The 13,551-nt window shown below is 27.2% G+C and overlaps 2 protein-coding genes across 2 annotated transcripts in view; one reads left to right on the forward strand and one right to left on the reverse strand.

The window, feature by feature from the left end:
• Window positions 1-1,975: 1,975 nt before the first annotated feature.
• Window positions 1,976-3,468, forward strand: LOC136087713 (uncharacterized). Its single transcript, XM_065811141.1, has 2 exons — window positions 1,976-2,356; window positions 3,109-3,468. The coding sequence occupies exons 1-2, from the start codon at window positions 2,156-2,158 to the stop codon at window positions 3,370-3,372; spliced, it is 465 nt and encodes a 154-aa protein (XP_065667213.1). The 5' UTR covers window positions 1,976-2,155; the 3' UTR covers window positions 3,373-3,468.
• Window positions 3,469-4,213: 745 nt separating this feature from the next.
• LOC100200535 (rhoGEF domain-containing protein gxcJ) overlaps window positions 4,214-13,551 on the reverse strand; it is a 64,850-nt gene continuing 55,512 nt past the window's right edge. The window contains exons 22-24 of the mRNA XM_065812845.1: window positions 7,928-7,979; window positions 7,769-7,854; window positions 4,214-5,254 (exon numbers count right to left, since the gene is read on the reverse strand). Coding sequence (XP_065668917.1) covers window positions 5,057-5,254; window positions 7,769-7,854; window positions 7,928-7,979 — 336 coding nt within the window. The 3' untranslated portion in view covers window positions 4,214-5,056. The remainder of the gene's footprint in view (window positions 5,255-7,768; window positions 7,855-7,927; window positions 7,980-13,551) is intronic.

Raw genomic sequence — 13,551 nt, forward strand, 5'->3', positions numbered from 1 at the left:
CAGACCTTTTAATTATGTCATAAATTGTAGATTTAGCGATTCCCATTTTCTTAAAATGATCCACTGTAAATTTCTTTCCACTGTTTATGTTTTGTTTAAAAAAATTTCCAATCACATTTCTAACATCGTTCTCTTTTAGATGCTCCATGTTTATTTGAATTAATTATTTAAACTCAATTTTGCCACAAAATGAAACTGTTGTTGTTGACCAATTAAAATTAAAAATTTCGAATCGAAAATTCGAAATTTAGAACAATTTGTGTACATTTGAAATCAGTCCGGATTTTTTGTGAACAGACGTTATGTTATTTTATTGGATACAATAAAAACTCATTAAAAAAAGGTATAATGAAAAAATGATATAATGAGAAAAAGATACAAAACAAAGAAAAAAAAATATACTACAAATATTGTTAAATAAAAATGAAAGAATGGAAAAGTAAACTAAAAACTTATTTTAAAAACTAATTTAAACTTGCATCTAAGAAGACCTTTTATAATAGCCTACTAGCTTATTTTCTTTGTTTGCATATACAAATTGATGGTCTCAAAGATTGAATATATTATTATTATTATCATTATTTTTATCTAGTTTAACAACGGTCGTTTTCTCTTTTTACCTTTTAGAACCTAAATAATGTACTTGTGTTTTTTCATATGTTACCAATATTTCGTTATAAAAAAATTAGAATTCAAAAAGTTTCAATCGTCCATAATCATTTTTTTTTTTTTTAATCTAAGATAAATATAAAAATGTCAAATTAATGTCATTCATTTTGACAGTAAAAGATTTTGAAAGCATTAAGATTTCAGCATCTTTTTTAACTTCGCTTTTTTTTCTTTCCTAATTCCTTTTCTTTTTTCTTTTTTTCTAGCAAGTATTGGTTAAATTCCTTTTCTTTGTAAACTCGTCGTAGTTTGTTTGATTCACTTGCATGATCACCTTTTTTTGAATGCTGCTTGCTGTTTCATGTGGTAAACTTTCAAAAAGTTTACTTCAATCTCTTATATTAAAGAAGTTGAACGCATCAAATCATTTCATTTATTGCATGGTAGTATATGTATACTTTGTTTTGCATCAAGAAGTATCGGCGTGTACAATGTTACACTCCATTTGCGTTTCGTCTTAAACCAACTACACTGGTTATAACAGTCGTTACAGAAAGATTTGCTGCTCATCAAACATGGTGGTATATTATAAACTCAAAGTTTGACTTTATAATAGTATGGTGTGCAATATGGTTTCAAAAATACCAAAATGTCTTTCATATTATGATGAAACGTTTTATTTTTAAAGATTTTTTTCGTCATTTTAGTTCGTAAATTTTCTCTAACAGCATTTAAAAGTGAGACAATGCTATAATTAGTATTACTTTTTAAATTAATAAATATTACAAATAATTATTTAAACAATAATAACTATTTTATTTATAAATAAAAGACAATAACAATAACAAGCAATAAGTCCGTGGGCAAAACTGGCCATAGTACAATAGGTTGTAACACAATAATAATCTTCTCTTCTCTCCCCCCCCCCCCCCCACTATCTTTTTTTAAAGACTATTATTATAATAAACTTCAAGAGTTATTGCTTTCAAAGTTTACTGTGAGTAAAATGTGGCGGGGAACATTACTGTGAGTAAAATAGTGCGGAGGACACAAAAAAAAAAAAAAAAAAAAAAATTAAAAGTTAAACATAAATGTAAAAAGACACAATTAAATTATAATATATAGAGACAAACAAACATAAAATTAGGTAAAAGGAGGAAGGAGTGCTGGGAGGGCATTCAAACAGCTTTGCAAAATAAAGGAAAATAAAGTTTGTTTATCTTTTATTTATCTATTTAATTTATGCACATATTAACCTATGTACATTTAAATCTATGAATATCAGTATATTATATGATAAAACTTTTAAAACAGTTCTTTATTTAAAAAAATACAGTATAAAATTAAACTTAAAAAAAAAGAAAAAGCGAGTTATTTGTGAAAGAGATCAATTATAAAAAATCATTGAAGCATTAATTGAATTATTGATAATAACAGATTTTCAATGAAAAAAAAGTCTTGTTAGCAAAAGAATACGTTTTTTGAGAAATATAAAAAAAAGTGAATCTTGATGAATTATTGTAACAACTACATTTATTGATTCCTTATGAGTGATTCTAAAGCTTCGAAGTTATTTTATATGTTTGAATCTGCAATTAGACAAGAATTTGATTCCAAAGTAAGTGAGGCAAACATTAAATGGAAAGAGATACAGTCCACCGTTCAAAATTTGAAAGCAGATGCAAGTGAAAACTTTAAAATAAAAGAACACTCTGGAAAAACAGATGAAATACATTATTGGAAAGATGTAAATACGAAAAGTTCATCTATGTTAATACATTTATATATATATATATATATATATATATATATATATATATATATATATATATATATATATATTTATCTATCTATCTATCTATCTATATATATATATCTATATATATATATATATATATATATATATATATATATATATATATATTTTTTTTTTTGATAATAAACTTGTTTAATGTTCAAGGGTCTTAGGGGACCCCTAAAATATTTTTATTTAAAAATTGTTTTAATCCAGTGTTATTTCGTTATATAGAACACATTAAGAGAGTGAAAGCGAATCTTTTTCAGAAATATTGTTCTTTGGGACACATAATATATATATATATATATATATATATATATATATATATATATATATATATATATATATATATATATATATATATATATATGTATATATATGTATACTTTAGTGCCCCAACACATATACATATTTACACATTTATAGTCTTTTGTTATATTTTTGTTTAAATTATTTATTATTTACGCTTTATAAACACTGGCGCTGAACTTAAATAAAATATTTAATTAAGGGTTGAGAATTTTTATTTTTGAAAATGATTATATAGGAGTGTTTGGGTCTATTTTTATTTATATTTCCAATTTTCTTTTGCTACTTCTTTTTTTCTTTGTTGCACATTTCTTTAAAAATTTTTGTAATTGTTTCTACTAAAACAAGAGCATGTTATGAAAACCTATTTATATCAAATTCTTTAATATTAGAGGTATCAAAAAGAGTCAATGAAACGAGAAAAACTACAATTAGAACTAAACAAGGTTTCCAATGAAATCGAGAAGCTTAAAAGAAAAATAGAGTCAACAATTTTGAGTAATGCCAATTTAAAAAAGCGCTTAGAAAGCGAAACTGAAATGAAGTTACATTTGGTCGACGAAATAATGGAAGAAAACAGCCAGTTTAATAAAATGTCAGCAGAAAATAAAATTGCTTGGTTAAATAAAATAAAAAAATCATCTAAAATAGAGTAAACTATATTTTTATAGTAATTCTTTATAATATTATATTTATATGTAAAAGCTATGACCACTATTACGTTTAATTGTAATTTACTATTTACGTTTCATTTTTTTTTAATGAAATTTGAAAATTTTTGATGAATTTAATTCATTTTTTTTTCCCCAACAAAAATTACTATTTAAATTATTACTTAAATTTAATGATATATTATATAAACTAGATGTCTAACTTGCAGGATATTGGACAAAAAATGAAGCCGCTTTTTTTGTTTATAACAATAGTCCGTCATTTGTAACAAAAGCTGAAGCCTAAGTGTGGAGTAAAAGTTAAAAATGCCAAAGTTTAAAAGTTCCTAATAAATTAGAGATAATTCAAAAACAAATTTTAATAATTATAAAATACTTATAAAAGTATCTTTTATGAGCCTATGTTTATTAAGAAGTTTTTTAATTCATAAAAAGCTTCAAAAGCGTCTGTCGTTTTACTTTTCTATTCAAAACTTTAATCCTTTTTTAATCGAAAATAAATTAAGGAATCATAAATTATTATTTTACAAGTATTCTAGATTCCTCTTAACACTTTTACATAAATAGTATTTAAATTTAAAATATATTTATTTCATTTAAGAAAAGAAAAGTTTAAAATATTTATTTTCAAATTTAATCCGCTAATTGCAAAAAGGGCAAAAAGCGGCTTCGCTATTCGGACCGAAGTTAGACATCGAGTTATATAATATATCATTGCTTAAATTAGGCGGTAGTCGAACGAGGCAGTAGTAAAAAGTGATCAAATAATACGGTTCAATTAAATTGCATTATAGTTTGGTTCATTCCATAAAAACAAAAACTTCAATTTTTACGACTAATAATCTATGAATTTAATAAAGGTCTATATTATTTCAAGAAACGCTTTAACATACAAAGTTTTAAATGTAGTCATAAATGACATTGGAAAATCGTACCGTAGTAATTTAAATTCATTTAGGTAAAAAGCTACAAAGAATTCTGCGAGATTATCGTAAGCTAACTAAAATCAAATTAACAAATATTTTTGAAAATTTAACAAAACTTTGTTCTAAAAATGGTCGTTTTTATAGTATAATAAGAATTTTTTTTAAAAAGTTAAAAAACAAAAAAATCAACGGAAACAATAAAAAATGAAGCAAACTTGCTTGAAATTAATTTACACTGAAAGAAACAAACAAAAATTGAATCTTGTTTGCAATTTCTTGATCAATTCACACTGAAACAAAAAAGAATTTGAAGAAAAAAGAAAAAAAGATTCGATTTATTAAGAAATATTGGAATTTCTTTGCATAGTTTTTTTAAATGTAGGTAAGTTAACAAATAAATGAATTCGTAAGTTTACACCTAATAAGTAATTTAAAAAAAAAAAGAATTATCGAATTTAATAAATAAATAGTTAACACAAATAAATGCATGAATTTATACAAACAAATAAGTATTTTACACAAATTTAAACTGAAAAAATTTAAACTAAAAAAATACTAGAAAATTTAATAAATAAAATAAAAAATCTAGCAGAAACAATAAATATAAGAATGAACAGTAGAAAATAAATTTATGACGTCGACTTTTTTTTAATAAATTTTATATAAAAAAGTACGTTAGCCGAAAGTAAAAAAACTCTATAAAAAAACAAACAAACAAAAAAACAAAAACAAACACTTATCATTTAAAAGCGTTGCAAAGACGGCAGTTCTCTTGGTGATAATAGTACACAGGAGCTTTCTAAAACACCGTAAGACCAACGTTGTGTTTCGGAAAGGCCGTTAACTAGCTTCTTTATACCTTTCCCGTGTTTTTGTCCGTGAGACCAAGTGCCCTCATACGTTGTACCGTTTAAATATTTTTCTAATCCTTGTCCATTTCGCTAGAAAAAAAATTTATTTATAAACTTAAATATTGCGTATTAGTGACTGTTTTTTTATTTAAAAAATTTACTTGCAAAAGTTGTAAGTATAAACAAACATGTATATATATATATATATATATATATATATATATATATATATATATATATATATATATATATATATAAAATAAAACTACATATTTTTTACAACTATAAGTTTCATGCTAAATGCAACCATCAGGTAAAAAAATTTTTTTGTGGAAAAAAAATTTTGTACAAGAGAAAAATGTTTTATTTATACAAAATTGAGTTGTTGTTGACTGTCATTAAATCGACTAAAAGTTGACTAATCGAAAGTCGAAATTAGTCAACTTAATTAATTAAACAGTCGATTTAAATCGACTATGGATTTCCTACTAATCGACTAAAAGTCGATTTAGTTGAGTATTAATCTTAAAATCCTGCTGAAGTTATCAAATGATTCGAAAATATAAAAGAAAAGAAATACTGCATTTTTATTCAACTTAACATCACCAAATTCTACCCCTCCACCACACCTATATATCCGCACTATTCTGAAAAATTCTTTAACGTTCGCAAAACAATATATAATAATTAGCAAAGAAGAATTCAGAACAACCAACCATTGCAGAAAGTCCTTGTTATTTTTCAACAATGAAATTTGGAAAAAAAAGTCAACTAACAACAGTTTCGACATCACAATGGGTTGCTTTGATGGAGCCGAGGTTTGCGAGCTGGTAGGTCTGTATATATTAAATTCATTATCAGAAACTTTTACCAACAGCGATATGTCTTTTACCAAGACAACGGACTGATAGTGATGCGTAAAAAATTTGCAACACAGATAGATAGAATCTGAAAAAATATAACAGAAATTTAAAAAAAAATCGGCTTCCAAATAGAAATTAGGACAAACCTATCAATTACCAATTTCCTAGACGTAACTTTTAATTTAGAAAAAGACTCATATCATTATTTTAAAAAACTAAATAGCAACCTACTTTACATTCATACTGAGTCTAACCACCCCCCACATGTTACAAATTCCAATCGCTACCAACAATAGGTTATCTCAAAATTCTTCTGATGAAAAAATATTTAACTCGCTAACGGCAGAATACAACGAAGCTCTAAAAAAAGAAATGGTTTCAAAGATTTAACTTTAAATACAACCCTAAAAACAATAGTAGCCCCCAAACATAAAAGAACAAGAAATATAATCTTGTTTAACCCACCATATAATAAAAGCGTTTTGACAAATATAGGCAAAATTTACTTACAACTAATGGACAAAAACTTTCAAAAACCAAATCTACTTCATATACTGTTTAATGGCAATACAATAAAAGTCAGCTACAGCTGCATAAGCAACATAGCAAAAATTATAAAGAATCACAACAATAAAATTATTTCGATGAACCCAACTGCCATTTTAGCTGGCAATTGTAAACTAAATGAAACCTGCCCGATGAACAGAGATTGCAGATAAACAAAGTAATTTATAAGTGCATTGTATCATTCCCAAACACACTTGACAAAACATATATAGGTTCAAAAATTAGATGGACAAACCACAAGCAATCCTTCAAAAACAAAAAACTTAAAAAACAAAACCAAAACTAATAATTTTATTGAATATAAATCCCAAAGAATTATTAAACAAAAAAAAGCAAACTAATATAAATAAAATATTTAATCTCTGGAGGATAGACTGCGTAGAGGTGACCTCACCCAATACTTCAAGATGTACCATGGCTTCAACAATGTAGAGCACCAGAGACCAAACCAGTTAGCTGCAGCATTAAGTGTACATGAACCTGCAAATATTGTCCAAGGGCAGTGTCATCAAGTTCAACATCAAGCAGTAGCTGACTGTGCACAGCGAGAATTTTTCTTCACCAATCGCGTCGTACCTAACTGGAATTTACTTCCAAATTCCGTCATATCTGCCGCATCAATGAACAACTTTAAAAAACAACTAGATACATATTTTTAAGAACTGACATTTATTATAGCAGAGCTTCATTAGTTGCCCTGCGTGCAAATGCTTAAACATTTGTTATAAATTACTTTTATTATTATTATTAATATCCAGGTGTAACCATGAGAACAAATTTTTGCTTGATAACCACAAACCAAAAGATTTCTAACACATTTTCCTCTTGTACATAATTTTTTTTCCACAAGAAAAAATGAAATTTTTTTGATGATTGCATTTAGTATGAAACTTAAAAGTAGCTAAAAAAAACGAAATTTAAAAGTAGCTAAATTAAATGAAACTTAAAAGTAGCTAAAAAAAAAAGAAATTTAAAAGTATTTAAAAAAAAGGTTAAGAATCCACTCTAACCTCAAGTTTTATTCAGGAATTAATTTTAATTAGTATTCAGTTTAAAGCAACATTTAATGAGAAAACTTTAAGAATTGCAGACAAACGCGTTAATATATACTGTATGTTTCCAAATCACTTTCAATTATAAAAAAATAAAAAAGTTAAAGAACAAGAATCCATACTAGATCTTCAATAAATTCGCCAACATAAGTTGAATATTTCGTTACTTCAACACCTTTCCCTTCCTTCAAACCATTTAACCATTGACCTTCATTTAAAAAAAATTAGTTTATATAAGTGTCTTACTAAAAATATTTCAAAAAATGTTAAAAAATACATACCATCATACTCATAGTTATTGGAGGGATCACATAATTTACATTGCCCTTCTTGCTAAAAAAAAAGCCATAAAAAAATATAAAATATATACATTTTATATTTTTTGGCCATACATATACATACATACATACACACATTGGATAATACTGGCTCTTATAGGCTGTTTATTAAAATATTGTATAGAGATGCTAAAATTGCCATTTTTTTATTAGTTATGAAGCTTTTATTGTTTACCGCTGCCACATTATAACTTATATGCAAGTGTAAATAAGGTCTGCTGTAGATATAGGTAAGCTATTTCGTTTCTCTTTAACATTTATAAGTAACTTAGTTTAAGTACTACCTATTACCAAAAAAAGGTCAAAGGTTAATCTCTTTCCTTCATGGCAAGGAAAACAAATATTTTTTAAAAGGCAGTCCGGGGCGAGATGATAGGGGCAAGATAGTGAGCTCGTCATCTTGCCCCGTGTTTTGGAATTTTTTAAACTAACTATGATTATGATCCAGAGGTTAAATTAAAAAAAATAAATTAAATTTAACAGTTAAATTTAATTTAAAAATAAATTTTAAACATATTTTAAGAAAAATATTAATTTGAACCTTGTAATTAATTGACCTAACCTCTTATTTAAATTCTGTTATTAAATCTGTATTCAAATATGTAAAATCTAAGTTTTGAAATTTTTTTCACTAATAATTTTTATTTTAGGAGATGCCAGTTCATAAAGGATGATTCAGAAAAGTCTTTAATGCTGCACAACAGGAAGATTTAAAATCCTGCATAACAGCAATGGACAAAATGTTTTTTGGATTTAATAAAAAAACAGTGTAGAAGACTAATGTTTGACTTTGCTGAGGAATATGGTATTTCATATCCATTCAACAAGGATACAAAGATGGCAGGAGAAGATTGGTTGGCTAAATTTACAAAGAAATTTAGTGTATGCAAAACAGAAGCAACGTCAATTGCAAGAGCATTGGGTTTCAATAAACCAAGTGTAGACAAGTCTTTCAACATTTTAAGGGTGCAACAGGAAAAATATAAATTCCCTGCTTCTTCAATCTACAGATAAGTCAGGTCTGTCCGCTGGGCCTAATAAGCTACCCATAGTTCTCAGTCCTGCAGAATCTAGAAGAGTTTCTAAAACTCTTTCAGCAGAAAGAGGAAGAAATGTAGCTATCATTGGTTGCATTGGTGCTACTGGCTTTTACCTTTCTAACTTTTGCCAGAAAATGAATGTTTCATGAACTTGTAGAAAAAGCCCCACCAGGAACTGTAGGCCACTCTAGGACTAACAGCTGGAGCATCAATAGAACTATTTAATTATTTTTGAAGCACTTTTATCTAGACGTGAAACCAAGGAAAGAATCTCTGTTATATCCTATTATACTGCAGAGAGAAAAATACCATCATGGTTGGGTTGCTGCCCCTTACATCACTTCATCTCTAGTCCCTTGATGTGTCATTTTTTGGCCCATTAAAGACCTACTATAGCCAAGCATGTGACAAGTTTATGGTCACTCATCCAGGACAACCTATCGCAGACAAAAATATTGATGATCTTTTAAACACTGCTTACTTTAAAGCAGCTACAGTTGGAAATGCTGTTAATGGGTTTAAAGAATGGGGGATCGAGTCTTAAAATCTACTTGTGTTTAGCAAAAATGACTTTGCTGCTGCAAAAACTACTGACAATGATGTTGTTGGTGATGAAATTGAGAACATTAATGCTAATCCTTAGACCCAAGTAGTAAAAAACCATTATACAAATCTTCCAGAGGAACATATAGCAAATGCTAATTCCAATGCACCAAAGAAGTCAATTTTGAAAACTTTGCCTAAAGCAAAAGAACGTTAGAAAAAACGAAAAAGCAAACAAATGAGCTCAAGCATTCTTACAAGTACACCCTTCAGAGAACTGTTAAAATAAAGAAACAAGAGCAAGAAAGTTTAAAAAAAGGAAAAAGAAAAGAAGCTGGTGAAGCTAAAAAGGGTGCAAATTAGGGTGGGTCATATTTTTTTAATTTATTGTCACTATTACAAAAAGCTGCTATAATATGAAAATAATAAGAAAACGATGAAAATTTGAGCTTCCTTCAACATCTTAGGGGGTAACTTTAGTTTAAACTTTTTAAATAACACTTTTCTACATATTTCAAATTCACCAATAATTCAAATGGAATATTTTATGTAATGAATATGATAGAATCAATAAGTATCAGGTAGTTGTTTTTTTAATATATAATCGCGATAATGCAACACTCACAATATTGCGAGTGTTGCATTATAGAGTGCTTTGAATGAATTGCAAAATTAATATTGAAATATGTTTTGACTGTTAATGTTAAAGTTTAACAAATTGTAGAATTGTTTGAATGTTTGTGCATTGATTTGTTGGCACCTGATATTTTCTATCACAAGAGAACATGACTTTTTTAAACTTATTTTTGTAAATGTGGATTTTGGTTGATTTTTTATTTTTATTCTTTTTAGATTGCATAATGAACTTGAAGAAAAAGTTTATCAAAAGCAGAAGTGACACTTGTAAACTTCCAGAAAGTCAATTGCCGACAAAAGCAGAAGTCTTTAAGCATTATCTAAACATCAGACACGCAAAGACTTTCTCACAATCCTTGTATAAGATAATAGCTGATGATTTGGTAAACATACGGTCGAGGGCAGGGTTGCCAACGATTTTATATAACAGCATTCTGAAAAGCTTGGATAAATTGGTTACTGAAACAAAATGATTGAGGAAATATGTTTATGAAATGAGAAATTCATCTACATTTCAGGGCCTACTTGGTTCTTCCATAAAATACTTGACATTTGTCCTTGTAAATATGTTAATTGTGGTATCAGGGACAGTCAAACTGCCATTGTTCTGTCAAAGTTCCTTTTAAGGAATAGGAGTTTTGGTTCGATCAAAACAGCAATCGTAAAATGTACATTGGCCAGATTGACCAAGAAGAAAACTTGCAAAGAATGGGAAATTCAGTTTGGAAAAAAGAATGCAGAAACATGCCAAGCTTCTTCATAGACAGTAACTCTTTCCTGCGAGAGCGATAAAGAAAGCAGTTGTTGTGAATATGATGAGGAGTATGACAAAGCTACCAATTCAGAAGACAGCTCACATAGTGGACATGATCCCAAATATTGCAATGTATTTCAGTGCAAATAACTCTGTCAAATAATGAAACGAACAGAAGTTAGCAACTAAGATGTATGCAAAACTGTTCACGCTTGCTTGAAAGATATATCATTCAATTCACCACAATACATATTAGATTCAGCAAAGTTAAGAAGACAAAGAAACCTGTGGCGACAAAATAACCGTAGAATAAGACGATGGTAATGTTAGCAGGGCCACTTCCATCAAAAAATATCATTGTTCATTTTCTACTGATAGTTTCAAATATCATGTTCATTTTCTACCGATAGTTGACTTAGCCAGTGTAAATGGAGTACTCATTGAAATGTCTGATGACATCATTCATGATTTCAGTAAAGATCAGAAATACTTACTCAAAGGATGAAATGCTGTTATCTGGGATTCCAAAACTTGGATGTAGAAACAAAGAAGTATTTCACAAATACTCCTTGGGAAATCTCAATCATGTCAGATGGCTCACATTTGCCAATCGCCTGCTTCGGTTATAAATGTTGACTGTAAAACCCACGACAAATCTGATAAAAATTGTTGATTACATCATCAAAGTTTACAGTTTCAGTTGGTTTTTAATCAAGAAAAATTGGAAACGCGTTAAAGCAGCATGGAATTTTTTCATGATTATAAAATGTATTTGTAGTCTTAATCTTCCTGATACAATAACAATCCCCCAAAAAGTATTGCAAAAAATGTTATTTTGCTCATCCTGAAAGTATTTTGTTATCAGCCTTCAAAGATGAAGACAAGAAAAAAGTGGTTGATGCAGCAAAAAAAATTATTGCATGTAGAAAAAAAGAGAATACTGATGGGGTAGGTGTTTTCTTGCCACAAAAGATTTCTCTCAATTTCCATGCTTCCTCATATTTAGAGATGATTGACTGGTCAAATGTTAATATCTCTCCCCCTCCAATTTTATCTGAAGTGAACACTAAAAACCTTTCAAAAGATAAAATATGTTAAACTACTTTCAGTGTTTTCATCTTGCCCCAAAGCCACAGTTAACCTGCCTCAGTATTGGGGCAAGAAAACGATTTGTTAAAGGGATTAAAAACCAACAAGATGTTTTTTTTTTTTATTAAAGACAATGATAAAAAAAAAACGTTTAAGCTAAATTCTTTTGATTAAAACAAAAGAATAAATGCATACCAAGAAAAACCAACTTTTTCATTTTAGTCAAAGCTTGCCTTTTCTTTTTTGTTGTAGGCCAAAATTTTGTTGTCATTATTGTCAATTTGTCAATGTTGCCAATTAGTCAAATTTTGTTGTCATGTCAAATTTCTAAGAGTTACATGACTTCATTGATTTTTTTGTTTGTATAAAAGATCGATTATGTAAACAAACAAAAAAGTCAATGATGTCATGTACTAAAACTCTTAAGAATAAAATGTGCTTGAATAAATTATCAAGTCTGTAGGTTGCAGCGTATAATATGCTGACTTTTTATCCTATAACAAAATGGAGAAGGTGAGCATCAACTAAAATAAAAAAGTTAGTTTTTCTTAATATGCATATATTCTTTTGTTTTAATCAAAAAAATTTAACCCAAATATTTAACATTCTCTTTAATATCAACACAACATGTCTCAGAGGTTTGGGATATATATATACATATATATATATATATATACATATATATATATATATATATATATATATATATATATATATATATATATATATATATATATATATATATATAATATATATATATATATATATATATATACATATATATATATATATATACATATATATATATATATATATATATATATATATATATATATATATATATATATATATATATATATATATATATGTATATATATATATATATATATGCATATGTATAAATGCATTTATGGCCAAAAAGATTTGACCACCCAATATTTATAACTAAAAACAGTTTTCACACTGCATGTGCGGATTTATTACTAGAAAACACTTTAATTCAAAAAATAACACACATGAACATATAAAAATAGTATAAAACATGCTTTAGTGCTTTTAAAAAAGCACAAAAACACAAATTAAAAGACTAGAATTTTTTAAAAACATTCTGAATGTTTTTATTTTACTTTTTAAAAAAGAATTAAAATTCTGAATGTTAGTTTTTTTACTGTATAACATGAGCGTGTTGCTACATCAACTATCTTACAGACTGCTGCTACAAGGGAGTGCTGCTAAATCGACAATCTTATAGCCTGCTGCTACAAGGAAGTGCCGCTACATCGACTGAGGGTTTGGTTGGGGCAGGCAGTCTATCAAATAATAATAAAAATTTAAAAAAAAAAAAATATTTTTCGGTGTTTAAAATAATAAAAAAAAAACAACCTAAAACTGACTTGACAATCGTTAAATTAAAAACAACCATTCAAAAGTGTATATATATATATATATATATATATATATATATATATATATATATATATATATATATATATATATATATACAT

Source organism: Hydra vulgaris, chromosome 12, assembly GCF_038396675.1.
Source record: "Hydra vulgaris chromosome 12, alternate assembly HydraT2T_AEP".
In the NCBI taxonomy this organism is placed as follows: domain Eukaryota; kingdom Metazoa; phylum Cnidaria; class Hydrozoa; order Anthoathecata; family Hydridae; genus Hydra; species Hydra vulgaris.